A 15585-nucleotide genomic window follows, 5' to 3' on the forward strand; every position below is an offset into this window, starting at 1 on the left:
CGTCAGCGGTGGGACGCCGTGCTGAGCGTGTGGGCCGTTCCCACGGCACCCTGCCACTGGCCAGCCCCCACAGAGGTCGTTGGGATCCATCTTGGCGGCAGCCCTGTCCCCGGAGTGGTGACTGGGGAGCCGGTTCCTGCAGGGTTGGCAAGGATTAGAAAGCTTGCAGTGAGTACCGAGAGGCGTTATAACAAGCTCAAATGTTGGCCCGGTAGCCAGTTTGTGCGCCCGGTTCTTTCTCCCAGAGCTCCCTCTTCCGTTCCAGCTCTCAAACTATTTTAAGTGGAGTCTCCCGACCCTCTTCTTCCCCTCCTCTTTGGCCAGATTCGGCATTCGCCGGTGCGTTTTTGCCCGGCTGCGCACCTGGCCGTCCTGCCCCCGTGGGCAGCTTCCCTCCTGCAAGCCTGGTTTCCACAGTCAGGCTGTGGCCCTGGGACCCACCGCGCAGGGACAGCGGGCAGCATCTGCTGGGTGTTCTGCTCTGGGCATCGTGCCGGGGGTGCTTCTGTGTATGACGCCACCTAATCCTCACTTCTATTCCCATTTTACAGAAACATGAGGTTACGCGGGGTGACTTCAGTCTGGCTTCGGAGCCGTGGAAGGGAAAGATGTGGGGCCAGGAGAAAGCCACGTGGCAGGAGCAGGGCCTCAGGTTTGAGGTTTCGAGGATCAGGGGAGTGTATGGGGGAAGTTCTAGATGATGTTCACAAAGCTTTTTTTTTTTTTAAAGGCAGAGTGGACAGTGAGAGAGAGAGACAGAGAGAAAGGTCTTCCTTCTGCCGTTGGTTCACCCTCCAATGGCTGCCACGGCTGGTGTGCTGCAGCCGGCGCACCGCGCTGATCCGAAGGCAGGAGCCAGGTGCTTCTCCTGGTCTCCCATGGGGTGCAGGGCCCAAGTACTTGGGCCATCCTCCACTGCCTTCCCGGGCCACAGCAGAGAGCTGGCCTGGAAGAGGGGCAACCCGGACAGAATGCGGTGCCCCGTGCCCCGACCGGGACTAGAACCCGGTGTGCCGGCTGCAAGGCGGAGGATTAGCCTAGTGAGCCGCGGCGCCGCCCAAAATTCAATGTTACAAAGAACTCTGATGGCCCTGTGGAGGACAAATCCTGGGGGCAATTTATACCCTGAGAAGAGGTGCATGTGTAAGGAACGCACCTGGAGTGAGCTTTGTGGTAGAGCAGGTGAAGCCGCTGCCGGGGACACCCACATTTTGTATCTGAGTTTGAAGCGCTGCCGGGGACACCCACATTCTGTATCTGAGTTCTGGTTCAAGTCCCAGCACCTCTGCTTGTGATCCAGATCCCTGCTAATGCATCCTGGGAGGCAGAAGTTCATGGCCCAGGTAGTTGGTTCCCTGCTACCCACATGGGTGACCTGGATGGAGTTCTGCGTTCCCTCCTGCCTCTGGTCTGGCCCTGTCCTGTTGTAAGCATTTAGGGAGTGAACCAGCATATGGGAGACCCCCCCCCACCTTCAAGTAAATGAAAGTGGGGGTTGGGGGGAGCCAACTCAAGTATTTAGAACTCTGTGAGCAGTTGTGATTTGGTTGTTGGGGTATGTATAAAACAAGACATGGACAGCAAAATATAGGAAGAAGACAGATTCGGTAGAATGGGGTAAAACACTAAAGGTAAGACTGGGCCGGCGCTGCTGCTCACTAGGCTAATTCTCCGCCTTGCGGCGCCGGCACACCGGGTTCTAGTCCCGGTTGGGGCGCCGGTTTCTGTCCCAGTTGCCCCTCTTCCAGGCCAGCTCTCTGCTGTGGCTAGGGAGTGCAGTGGAGGATGGCCCAAGTGCTTGGGCCCTGCACCCCATGGGAGACCAGGAGAAGCACCTGGCTCCTGCCTTCGGATCAGCGCGGTGTGCTGGCAGAAGCGGCCATTGGAGGGTGAACCAATGGCAAAGGAAGACCTTTCTCTCTGTCTCTCTCTCTCTCACTGTCCACTCTGCCTGTCAAAAAAATAAAAAATTAAAAAAAAGGTGAGACTGACCTCTGCCTCTCAAATAAATAATCTTAAAAAAAAATAATAATAAAAAACACTAGAGGCCGGCACTGTGCCGCAGTGTTCTGTCCCGGTTGCTCCTCTTCCAGTCCAGCTCTCTGCTGTGGCCCGGGAGTGCAATGGAGGATGGCCCAAGTGCTTGGGCCCTGCACCCGCATGGGAGACCAGGAGGAAGTACCTGGCTCCTGGCTTCGGATCAACCGTAGCGACCATTGGAGGAGTGACCCAACGGAAGGAAGACCTTTTTCTCTGTGTCTCTCTCACTGTCTAACTCTGCCTGTCAGGAAAAAAAAAAAAAAAAGATATTCTTTTGAAAAGCAGAATGAGAGACACGGGCTGAGGTCAGGAGCCACAGACTCCATCCGGGTCTCCCACATGAATGGCAGGAACCCAAGTCCTTGGGCCATCTTTGGTGCATCGCTGGAAACTGCATCAGAAGTGAAGTAGCCAGGACTGGAACCTGTGCTCCAGTATGGGATGCCGGGATCCCAGGGGGCAACGACCTGCCTCCATGTAAGTGCTATTAAAGTACATGGTTCCAGGAAAGCAATCAGGAGGCATCTTTTGAAACCAAAGCTGCTGAGTGGTGGTAGGCTACCTGGAGGACTATCCAGAACGTTAGTAAGTCAGTGATGTCTAAATAAAGTACTGTCTACCTCCTCCTTTTAGAGTATTCTGAGGCCAGGTATTGCCTCTTATTTGGATATACTCCAAAGGTTAGCTTTTCCAATTCTGTTACTCTGTTAACTTTTGATTCTATTCACCATATAGGTGCACAATAAATGGTGTTTTGGGTTGAAAAAATGGAAAAATCAAAATCAGAAGTGTTGATTTTTTTTAAAGATTTATTTATTTGAAAGACAGAGTTACAGAAAGAGGTAGAGACAGAGAGAGGTCTTCCATCTGCTGGTTCACTCCCCAGATGGCTGCAATGGCCGGAGCTGTGCTGATCCAAAGCTAGGAGCCAGGAGCTTCCTCCGGGTCTCCCACTTGAATGCAGGGGCCCAAGGACTTGGGCCATCCTCCACTGCCTTCCCAGGCCATAGCAGAGAGCTGGATCAGAAGAGGAGCAGCTGGGACTAGAACTGGCGCCCATATGGGATGCCAGCGCCTCAGGCCAGGGCGTTAACCCTCTGCGCCCCAGTGTTGGCCCCAGAAGTGTTGATTTTCATTCAGAGAAGCTGGATGGGTTTAAGTGAGGCTCAAAAATTCATTTTTTTTTCTGGCATCTTTGCAATGAAAAACTGGATAGAGATTTAGTTCTACTGTATAGCTCCCATAAACTCAACAGATAAATGTCCATGTGTATCTTGAGAATACAAACCAGAAACACTCATGCCAAATTCTTCTTTATATTAGATATAACTGAAATTAAATTATTTACCTTTGAATATTTATAAGCCCAGAAATATCAAGACATTTATTCTAAAAGGTATAACCTATTTTCACAGTACTGTTGTTCAAAAATGGACTATTGGGCTAGCATTGTGTCTTAGTGGGTTAAGCTGCCGCATGTGACACCAGCATCCCTTATGGACGCCGATTCAAGTCCTGGCCGTTCCTCTTATGATCCCTGCTAATGTACCTGGGAAAGCAGCAAAGAATAGTTCAAGTACTTGGGCCCCTAACACCCACGTGGGAGACCTGGATGGTTCCAGGCTTCTGGCTTTGGCCTGGCCCAGCCCTGGCGGATGCAGCCATTTGGGGAAGATGGATGGAAGATCTTTCTCTCAGTAATTCTGCCTTTGAAGTCAATGAGTAAACCTTTAACAACAACAAAAAGACTATTATCTCCACATTTCATTTTTAACAAGTGACTATTAGAATGCTGTATTACAGGCATTCCCAATTGGTGAATGCAGACTCCCAGGAACCAGTTACCGTGAAGATTAAAGAATCTACCAAAGATCAGGCCAAGCTACCTTCCCCATCTGCTACAGTAGCCACTGACTAGATGTAGCCCCTGAACACTTGAACTGTAGCTGGTCTGAATGTCCCCGGGCTGTCCTGTAACATGCGCTGGATTCTTACATGACAAAAAGGGGCCAACTCTGTGGCTCAGTGGGCTGAGCTAATGCCTACAATCCTAGCATCCCATATGAGCCCTGGTTTGAGTCCCAACTATTCCACTTCTGTTTCAACTCCCAGCCAGTGTACCACAAAAGGCATAACAAGTTGGCCCAAATAACTGAGCTGCTTCCACCCACAGGGGAGATCAGGATGGAGCTCCTGGCTCCTGGCTCCTGGCTCCTGCTTGGCCAAGCCCCAGCTGTTGCGGTCATATAGGGAGTAAACCAATGGATGGGGGAAAAAAAAACTCTCTCCCCTCTCTAACTTAGCCTTTCAAATAAATAACATTTTTTTTAAAGTAAAGGATCTTGTTAATCATTTTACATTGATTATGTTGAAACAATAAATTGATGTATTAAATATATTAAAATTAATTTCATATGGCTTGCCTTATCTGGGACACTACTGTACAGACTGAAAAACTTACAAAACATGTTACCATTTTCACAAGTTTTTCAGGATACCAGTGAGGCTATTCCATTCACCTGTTTTGCTGAATTGATTGTTTTCTAAAAGGAAAACATCAATGAGAAAATGTTTTTGGTGTCAAAACATTTATATTCCGTTCTTGGGAACTGCTACTTTACAGGTGATGGGTTCACTGGCAAGTGGGACTAAAGGTGGAGCACGCACTGCAGGCCAGCCAGTGAACGTGCAGGGCACTTCATGCTGCCTCTTGCAAAGAGGTTTTGCGAAAAATGTTCAACTGTAGGTTAAAGGAAAGGAGAAAATGGTCTCCAAAAAAGCAAGTCTCCAGGGGTTCTAAACTGAGAGGGGGGCTTTAGGAATGGAGAGTAAGACAAGTCTCTTTGGAAAAAAAAAAACTCTAATATAATAGCAGTTTCCAGTAGAGAGTGCCTAGCTTATGGAGCCCTGTTAGGTTCTCTATAATTAAGGATTCTTAGTTCAAGGACATGTAATTAAGGGCTGGGCAGTGGTTAAGACTGCCACTTGGGATGTCCGCATTCCACATCAAGTGCCAGTCCTAGCTCTGCTTGTGATCCAGGCTCCTCCTACTGCACCCTAGGAAGGGAGCAGATGATGGCTTGAGTACTTGCGTCCCTGCTGACCACATGGCAGACTTGGCTTTGGCTTGGCCAAAACTTGGCTGTTGGGGGTATTTAGGGAGTGAAGCAACAGAGGGAAGATCTTTCTATGTCTGTCTCTGTCCTTGTCTCTCTGCCTTTCAAATAACAAAATTTCAACAAGGTTATAATATAACAAATTCTGTCTCACATAATCATCCATCTGGAGTAAATTAAGGACACATTTTTCCTCTAATTCATCAGGGGTTGTCATACTTTTAATCTAAGGAACGAGGTAGGACTTACTGCCAATCCAGACAAAGGTACTCAAGAGTAACTGAAAAATACACATTAAATGGTTTCTGCTAGCCTTTATTTGAGAAAATTTACACAAAAATCCCCGATCCAACACTTGTAAGTCAAGCTGTATAAATCCCACATGCCTCTTTCCATTAAACAAATAGAAAAATGGCTTTATGACAGGGGTTCATGACAATGGTATAACAAAATTGAACTACATCATTCTCATTTATGTTTCACAGACCATTTTGAAAATTATGCTGAGTGATGGAGGAAAGCAGGTAACATCCCTGTCTTTGAAGCCGATTTGCTCTTGGACTAGTCTTTTGCCAAAAGCAAATACTTTTTACTTTCAAGATAACGTCAAGCTATAATATCAACTTTTAAATAAAAAGCACTATGTCTGAGTTGGTAGTTTTGGCATGAGTAAAAGGAAGGGATGTGAAAGGATTTCCACAAAACTTAAAAGAGTCACACTTGGGGACAAAAACATCACACTCTTCTCCTATCTTCTCGGACATTCTGTCAGAGCAGAAGACCATAACCAACAGTGGCTTTCACTACTCATTAAAAAAGGGAAAGGCACCTATCAGAAATAAGTGAGACTGTCTTGTTAAGCTAATGGAACAGAATGGAATTTCACATTTAAAAGTCGAAGGATGGATCTTAACCCATACATGTGTTTTTCTTTTCCCTACTGGGATGCAGGCTCTGTCGTGTAGTATATGTAGTAAGATAGACTTTCTCAGTATCTGCTGCCTCTATGGCAAGGCATCCACTGCCAAGCTCTGCAGCAGTACTGAATCATTCTTAACAGCAGATGGCAATGTTGCACAAGCTGCAGAGAACCACTTTTATGCCGCATAAGAGGAACATACGAAGGAAGAAAAAAGGGCTTCTGGGTTTGTACTAGCTGGAACATTAACAGGATAAATAGCCTGAGATTTTTAACAGCTCACTCCCTGTTCTACCTTTGTACTTTATCCTGATCAACACAACATGTTCTCTGATAACTCCAATTTTCTTCATCTCCGCAGCAAACTACATGGCCTAAATCCTTTCATTCTTGCCCCTGTAATTAGACAAGGCCTGTAACAGCAGTGTTAAAAAGTGATTGCGGGGCGGGCATTTGGTGCAGTGGTTAGGTTGTCCCTTGGGAAGCCCGCATCCCATATCAGAGTGCTTGGTTTGAGTCCAGGCTACTCTGCTACCCATCCAGCTTTCTGCTGGTGTGAACCCCGGGGAGGCAGCAAATGATGGCTCAAGAAGTTGGGTTCCCTAACACCCACATGGGAGACCTGGGGTGAGTTCTGGGATCCTGCCCAGCCCTGGTTGTTGCAGGAATTTGGGCAGTGAACCCATGAATGGAAGGTCTCTCTCCATCTGTCTCTTTTTCTGCTTATCAAATAAGATGAAAATAAACAAAAAATTAAAATGAAAAAAGAAATTACAGAAAGAACAGACTCCTACCTACCTTGCTGGGAGCTATAGGAAAGATTCCAAGTGGCATTTTTCTGAGCTGTTTATGAACATGCTCATTTGTTTTCCTTTATTTACATCACCATTGGCCTTTGGGCACCTCATACCCCCACGATGACTCTTGGCTTTCCTAACATGTATTTTCAAGTGTTTACTCTCTTCATGACCTTCCTAGATGTCTAGTCTACACCTCATATGTCTTAACTCTTTAGGAAGAACACACAGGACAGGAATTGGTGACTGGCCATGTAAAGAGTTAATAAATTTTACTTCTTTTTCCATGGTAGAAATTATACTAAAAACCAAAACAACTACATACCTGATACAGGACATATATATATATATATATCCAGGATATATGAGGAACTCTCAAAACTCAATGATGTAAAAAGAACAAATGATCAAATTAGAAATGGGACAAATATTTTTCAATGAAGAGGATATATGGGTTGCAAAAAAGCACTTGAAAAGATGTTCAGCATCATTAGCCAGTAGGAAAATGCAAGTCAAAACCATGAGAAGACATGAAGACATCGTTTACACAAGCCTATCCAAAAGTTAAAAAAAAAAAAAAAAAAAAAAAAAGGAAGACTACTAAATGCTAGTGATGATGGTGGACAAAGTGGATCAGTCACTCATTGCATAAAATGATGTTACAACCACTCTGGAAAAAGAGCAGGACAGTTTTCTTATCAAAATAAATGTGTGCTTATCATACAACCTAGCCATTGCCCTTATGGGCATTTTTCCCAGAGAAATGAAAATTATAAAAGGCTGTGCATCAGTGTTCACAGGAACTTTATTAATAAGGGCCAAAACCTGAAAACAATCCATGTCTACAGTGGGTTAAAATTAAACAAACCACGGTCCATTCACACCAGGGAATATTACTCAGCAAAAAAAGGGAACAAGTTACTGAGACATGGAACAACTCAGATGGATTTTTAGAGAATGTGCTGGGTCAAAGAAAAATCAATCTCAGAAGGATACATTCTGTATGATTTCATTTGTCTGAGAGATGGAGAACAGATCAGTGGTAGCCAGAGGCTGGGTCAGGGAGGGAGGTGGCTGCGGCTACAAAGGGGAGGCACAAGGGAACCGTGTGATGGAACTGTTTATCGCAATGTTGGTCACATGAACCGACATGTGTGATAAAGCTGCATAGGACTAAACACACACACACACACACGAAAAAAGCTCAAGCAGCTGAACACAAATATTTTAATTGTCTGAAATGAAATTTCCTTTCAGAGTTATCTACAGGTCAAAGCTCTCTTTTATGAGGTGTCACATCCATGTCCCTTTGGAGAGACATAAAATTACGAACGGATATCACGAGAAGCCACGTAAACATTTCAGCTAAGGGCCATAAGAAAGGGAAGGGTATTTCTGCAAAGAAACCTGAGGGGACAATGAGAATGAAACAGGTTTCATGTGGTCATACAAATCTTCATAAAAGAACTGGTGTGGGAGCCCAAGCTGGTGAGCGAGTGGGAAAGGGAAAGAAAATGGTTCGAACAGATCACACGAGGAAACCCAGTGCAAATGCTGGCTTTGGCATCATCTAGGTAACCCCTATTTTTTGTCTTAGGTGACTCTAAGAATAGTCCTATTGTTGCAAAATGAGTCCAAATCCTACCAAGTTAAAAAGAAGTCCCTCATTGACTTGTAGGTTGTAGGTGGTACTCCGACGTGCCTTGGTGGTGCTGGCGGTAGGATGCCTTAGGCCAGGCACGTCCCAGCGATGTTCTGCTGGCTGAGATCCAAGGTGGGAGGAGACTGCACCTCATTATTCAATCAACTTCTTGGCCTTGAAGAAGCGACGCAGATAGAAGACCTGCCAGGTGGCTAGTCCGATGAGGCAGAACATTGAAAAGATGCTGAAGTACAAGACCCGAGTGTTTGTTGACTCTACAGAAAACAAAAGCATTGTGAATGTGAAGGGCTAGTTGCCTAGGCTGCTTCAGCAATTAGGGGAAGAGACAATGAACTTCACCCAGTTCCCAGGCCTAACAGTAGGAGTTCAGAGAATTTAAAAACAAAAACAAAAACAAACAAAAAAAAAAAAGAACAAACAAAAAACTTCAGGGGTGCCCATTTTGGTGCTTGGGAATAGAGTGCCTGGCGAGTCCTGGCTACTCCACTTCCTGCTTGTGTGTGTGCAAGCCAGGATTCAGTAGGTGATGGCTCAAGTACGTGTGTCCCTCCTGCCCATGCAGGAGCCTTGGGCTGAGTTCCAGGTTCGGGCTTTGTATTGGCCCAGCCCTGGCTGCTGCGGGTATTTGGGGAATGAGCCAGCGGACAGAAGATCTCTATCTGTGTGTCTCTGCCTTTCAAATACAATGAAAATAAAGTATAAAAATTTCAAAACATGTATTAAAAACGAAGTTAAGGGGACAGCACTGTGGCACAGCAGGTTAAGCTGCCACTTGCAATGCGTCCACTATCAGAGTATTGGTTTGGGTCCCAGATGCTCTGCTTTTTTTTTTCTTTTTTCTTTTTTAAAGATTTATTCATTTATTTGAAAGGCAGACTTACAGAGAAGCAGAGGCAGAGAGAGAGAGACAGACAGACAGACAGACAGACAGACAGAAAAGTCTTCCATCCACTGGTTCACTCCCCAGATGGCCACAATGGCCAAAGCTGGGTGAATCTGAAGTCAGGAGCCAGGAGCTTCTTCTGGGTCTCTCATGGGTGCAGGGGCCCAGCACTTGGGCCATTTTCCACTGCTTTCCCAGGCCATAGCACAGAGCTGGATCAGAAGTGGAGCAGTCAGGACTCGACCCAGTGCCCATATAGGATGCCAGCACTGCAGGTGGCAGTTTTACCCGCTATGCCACAGTGCTGGCCCCAGTATATTAATCTTTTGAAAAATGAAAAGTTCACTATCCCATATATGTTAGAGATTGCAAAGATTAGTGCTATCAATTTGAAATGCTCTAAACTGAAGATAAGGTCAAGTGTGTATCATGGTAGAAATTTCTATTCTGAAAATCTACCAAGGCTCCTTTCCCTTTAGCAGCTATACCATCAAAGCAAAAACACTTTTCTTTCCACACATCTCACTTTCGTGAAATGGGCAAAGGGTGCACTGGAATTTGAAGTCTGGGGAAGCCCGGGCCTGTGTGGCTTATTGGCAAACAAGACCTGCCCCTCCTCACCGTTGGTGTCCCGCATCTCCTCCTCTCGCTTCTTCATGTAAGCGAAGTCATTAACGATGGATTCGGAAAGGTCTTCTAGCCGCCGCAGCTCCACCTCCAGCGGCTTCAGCTTCTCAACTTTTGCAATCTGGAAAACAAAGAAATGAGAAACTCAATCCCTGGAAAAACCCTCTGGCCAGCACAGGCAGCACAGGAGTCTTTTTAAAGCTTTGCCAGATTTAACTTGTCTGTGTCGCTAATTCCAACATACACTAAAATTTGGTTGTCCTTTTTGCCCTACAAACTATTTCCATGTGAGCTTTTTTCCACTGTAATTTTCATTAAAGCCTCTTGAGAAGTACTGTAGCAGGCTGGAAAGTAAGCTGCACTACGTTCCGAAGATTTCTTTCTTTCTTTTTTTTTTTTGACAGGCAGAGTGGACAGTGGGAGAGAGAGAGAGACAGAGAGAAAGGTCTTCCCTTTGCCGTTGGTTCACTCTCCAATGGCCGCTGTGGCCGGCGCGCTGCAGCCAGCGCACCACACTTATCTGTAGCCAGGAGCCAGGTGCTTCTCCTGGTCTCCCATGTGGGTGCAGGGCCCAAGCACTTGGGCCATCCTCCACTGAACTCCCGGGCCACAGCAGAGAGCTGGACAGGAAGAGGAGCAACCGGGACAGAATCTGGCGCCCCGACTGGGACTAGAACCTGGAGTGCCGGCGCCGCAGGCGGAGGATTAATTAGCCTAGTGAGCTGTGGCACAGGCCTACACTTAAAATTTTGTCCTTTATTTTTACTTCTCCAAATGACGCAGTCAGCTATCAAAAGAAGACTCCACGGATTTCCTTATATGCTAAAGAATGACAGGTGCGAGAGAAATCAACTGTCTTCCTTTCGTTGATCTTGACCAACAGTTTCTATTAACTAGAGACGCACATCACACTTGCGAGGATTTCATTATTCTGGTTTTCAATATCACTCTTAGACCATGACTGCTTTAAGATGGGCTAAACCACCAGAGCCTTCCAAATCTCCAAACATCTACATATTCATGCTCTTTTTCACACATAAGGAATTCTTAAATAATTCTCTTTCTGCAACTGCCCCGTCTCCCTATGTACACTACTATGTCTTCACAACTCTACACTTCTCTTCAATTCACCATTCCTTTTCTTCCTCTCTGGTGAATAGCAACAGTAACAAAGGATAAACAGGAAGACTGGAAGGGGGATTTTCATGTTCTCTTTGCTTATGCGTACTCTTGGCTAAATGTGTGAAAGCAAGATAAGTTATTCAAAATAAAACTAGGGGCCAGCGCTGTGGCGCAGCAGGTAAAGCCACTGCCTGCAGTGCTGGCATCCCATTTGGGCACCAGTTTGAGTCTTGGCTGCTTCACTTCTGATCCAGCTCTCTTCTGTGGCCTGGAAAAGCAGTAGAAGGTGGCCCAAGTCCTTGGGCCCCTGCATTCATGTGGGAGACCCGGAGGAAGCTCCTGGCTTTGGATCATCACAGCTCTGGCCACTGCAGCCAACTGGGGAGTGAACCTGCAGATGGAAGACCTCTCTCCCTCTCTCTCTTTCTGCCTCTGCCTCTCTAAATAAATAAATAAAAACTAGAGACTGCTATTAAAATAGGGATATAAAAATTAAGTGTATATTTAAAGTACATAAAAATTGGTGATAGATTTGTGACGGTACTCCTGGATTTTCGTTCACCATGTGTATATTTTCTTACATTTCTAAAATGTTGGCCGGAGCTAATGGTGTGACTGGCAGTTACAAAACAGTTTATCTGGGGCTGGCACTGTGTGTAGCAGGTAAAGCCTCTACCTGCGGTGCTGGTATCCATATGGGCACCAGTTCCGGTCCTGGCTGCTCCACTTCTGATCCAGCTCCTGCTAATGTGCCTGGGAAGGCAGCAGAAGATGGCCCAAGTGCTTGGACTCCTGCACCCATGTGGGAGACCCGGAAGAAGCTCCTGGCTCCTGGCTTTGGATTGGCCCAGCTCTGGCCATTGCAGCCATTTAGGTAGTAAACCAGTGGATGGAAGACCTTGCTCTCTCTCTGTTTCTTTCCTCTCTCTCTATAACTCTGCCTTTCAAATAAATAAGTAAACCTTAAAAAAAATTTTATTTGGATATAAGATTTAATCAGGGGCTAACACATCCAGCTGACTTTCCCCGCTGAGTGCCCTGCACTTTGCTGTTAACTCGGACTGTATCTGTTGACTGATTTCAGAGCTGCAGAACAAATAGATTCCCCAGGGAAAAAGAATACCAGAGACACATAACAAGCTGAACTGTGGTCTCTTTAACGTCTTCCCTCCTGCTCTCAACTTCCCCTCCTAAGCTTCCTGAATGAGAGAGTATACAGGCAACGGCAGGAAACTTCTAAGAGGCAAATGACTTAAGACTCCCTACACAGAGGCTTGCAAAAGGCACTGGAAGTGAAACTCTGGCTGAGCCTCTGCCAGCTCAAAGTAATATTAAAAAAAAAATTACTTTGAAGACTCTAACTGCCCCTGCCCTGCCATGGCAGGGGTGTTACACAACAGCCCAAGGGCCTAAAGTGCCAAAAGATGGTGGGATCTAACCCATCCCCAATCCTTTTTCAGTATTCTTTTAATTGCACAAGCAACACATAAGTATGTTCTGCTCAAAAGTTGTACTACTCAGATAAAAACCCAAAGCCCAGGGGCTGGCACTGTGTAGTGGGGTAAACCATGGCCTACAAATACGAGAGTCGAGTTCCAAGATCAGGTTGCCTTTATGGTCAGGATCTGGTGAGGGCTTCTTCTGGATCCCTGGAGCCGCTGTGAGCGTATCCGAGCTCCAGGTCAAGTCCCTGCTGCTCTGCTTCTGATCCAGCTCCCTGCTAATGCACCTGGGAGAGCAGTGGGTGATGGCTCAAGTTCTTGGCCCCCCCCCCCAATTTGGGAGATCTGGATGGGGTTCCAGACTCCTGATTTCGGCCTGGTCTAGCCCCAGCCATTTGGGGAGTGAACCAGCAGATGGAGGATATCTCATTCACTCTCTCTCCCTCCATTTCTGTACTCTGCCTTTCAAATAAGTGGCGCTCACATGGGATGCTGGTATGGGAGGCGGCAGCTTAACCTGCTGTGCCTCAATACCGGGTCCTTTTTCATTTAATGAGCTCTTTCCACAAAGACCAGTGCCTGGGATTCATTTCATTCTTCCTAACAACACTGCACAAGGCTAGGATTCCAGATCATTTACTTCTGTAATCACTAACTCCTCAGTCCCCCTCCCCCTTTAAAAAAAAAATCACACTTTTTCTCCTGTCTGCTGGTTCACTCCCCAGACTGAAGCCAGGAGACAGGAGTTTCTTCCAGGTCTCCCACATGGGTGCAGGGGCCCAAGGACTTGGACCATTTTCCGCTGCTTTCCCAGGCCATTAGGGAGCTGAATCAAAAGTGGAACAGCCGGGACTCGAACTGGCACCCATATGGGATGCAGACACTGCAGGCAGCAGCTTAAGCAGCTATGCTACAGTTCCGACCCCTAATCCTTTTTCTTATGCAGATGCTAGTCTAGGCTCTACACACAACCATCGTTCCAATTCTTATCTTTCAAGTAGATTTTATCTCAATAAAATCTGCTGAATTCAAGTTGATTTTATCTCAATAAAATCTGCTGAATTCAAGTCGATTTTATCTCAATAAAATCTGCTGAATTCAAGTCGATTTTATCTTAATAAAATCTGCTGAATTCCACCCTTCATTCAGGAAATTATTAGTGGGATAAAAAAATCTCTTGAGATACCTTTCAGACTTTCACTAGTGAGATGTAGATCTCATTTCCAAAAAAAAAAAAAAAAAAAAAACAAAAAAACCTTTGCCTAATAACTACCTTTAATTCTGATATTAATAACTACCTTTAATTCTGATATTAATTAATTTAAAATCTATAAGACTTAAAAAAATAGTCCCAAGAGATGAAAACAATATTGAAAATCAGCTTGCCATTCAACCACGTAATATACCACGATACTCAATGGGGAATAACAATCGTGACTACTACATTTCATCTAAACCTAGGAATTAAAATAATACTTGAAGGGACTCAAGGAACACCACCCGCTGAGCAGGCTCTGAGTGACTGAGGAATGAACTGGTATGGAGAAAGAGAATTCTCTGTTCTCACAGCAGCTCCTACAATCCAGAAGAGGCCGTCACCAGAACCCGGCTGTGATGGCGACGCGAGCTTGGAACTGGACCCCCTATCTGAGAGAAATTAATTCCTGTTATCTCATTAAAAAAGAAAAGTTGTGTTAGGTGTTGCGGGGGGTGGGGGAGGAGGTAATTTTGTGCAGAAAACAAATGGTCGAGGGGAGGCAGAGGAGGGACCCATAACTGCAGAACCGCTTGGTTATAAAAGGAAACTGCCACAACGAGTCCAAAACTGACAATGCATCAAGAAGACACAGAGGACAGTGACTGACACGTGAGGATGGAGGGGGAGAAGGGCACGTGGGCACCATGCATATGGAGAACTCGGGGCCAAACAGCGTCCAGGAAGAACTCAGAGTTGGTCAGACTGCACGACCGTATCGTTCCCAACAAATGTGGACGGCTTTTGTTTCATTAAAAAAAAAAAAAAAAAATTAAGACTCTAAGTTTTTTGTTTTTTTTTTTTTTTTTTTAGCATTTATATCTGCAAGGCACCAGAATAGGTCAGGCTAAGTTCGTCTGGTGGAGAGGCTCCCGTATAAAGCGATGACCATAAGGTAAGGCACATGTATTACCCTTCACCACAAAGATACACATTAAAGGCAGGAATGCAGGCAAGGAATGAGAGACTAAGCCTCGCTGGAGGGTAACAGAAAGCGTCACAAGAAGTGGGCAAGGTGTCTCCTAGGGCAGCAGGACTGCAGGAGGTGGTGGAGAAGGACATGCAAGGCTGACTGGTTCCAACCCAAAACAAGGAGGGAGGAAGGGGCAGGCCGTGCGCAGTACGGACAGCAGTGGGCAGGGATGCCAGCAGCTAGTGCAGAGGGTGTGTATGCTTACGCACACAGAGGGAGATGGAAGATAAACAAATGAACACATAAAAGGGTCCAAATCAGGCTGAAGGGAAACTGGGGAGAGGACAGAAAAGGTAGTAGAATACGACCCAGACCTATTAGCATCTGCTCAGAATATGGTGCTTTGCATCATAATCCCATTTAATCCTTATAACCAAATAGTGTGTATGTTATTAACACGAAGTTTTCTGGATGAGAAAATAAGGCTTGGAGATAATTTAACAACTTGCCCAAAGTCTCACAGCTTGCTGGAACTAGAACTGGAATCCAGTCTGAGTGTACACTTCTGTGGCTACGACAAAAAGATGAAGAAAACCAGATAACTACAGCAAGATTTTCCTTAATCAGAGGTAAGCGAACAAGCTATGTTAGGCCACGAGGAACTGGCTAAGTTGTCTAGTTTGTCAGACCAATAAACTTCATAGACTTTCCATTGCTATTACTACAACTTTTGGAGGCAACAGAGTAAAATCTTAAAATAAAGTGAAGATCCAGCCGGCACTGCAGCTCACTGGGCTAATCCTCTGCC

At 45.8% G+C, this 15585-nt stretch overlaps 1 protein-coding gene across 2 annotated transcripts in view; it reads right to left on the reverse strand.

The window, feature by feature from the left end:
* Window positions 1-5455: 5455 nt before the first annotated feature.
* TMED10 (transmembrane p24 trafficking protein 10) overlaps window positions 5456-15585 on the reverse strand; it is a 54738-nt gene continuing 44608 nt past the window's right edge. The window contains exons 4-5 of one of the 2 annotated variants that reach the window (XM_008271895.5): window positions 10040-10166; window positions 5456-8789 (exon numbers count right to left, since the gene is read on the reverse strand). In XM_008271895.5, coding sequence (XP_008270117.1) covers window positions 8668-8789; window positions 10040-10166 — 249 coding nt within the window. In that variant the 3' untranslated portion in view covers window positions 5456-8667. 2 annotated transcript variants of the gene reach the window in all.

The sequence above is a fragment of the Oryctolagus cuniculus genome, chromosome 20 (assembly GCF_051225735.1).
Source record: "Oryctolagus cuniculus isolate XC-2025 breed Fujian yellow rabbit chromosome 20, ASM5122573v1, whole genome shotgun sequence".
Taxonomy (NCBI): Eukaryota; Metazoa; Chordata; class Mammalia; order Lagomorpha; family Leporidae; genus Oryctolagus; species Oryctolagus cuniculus.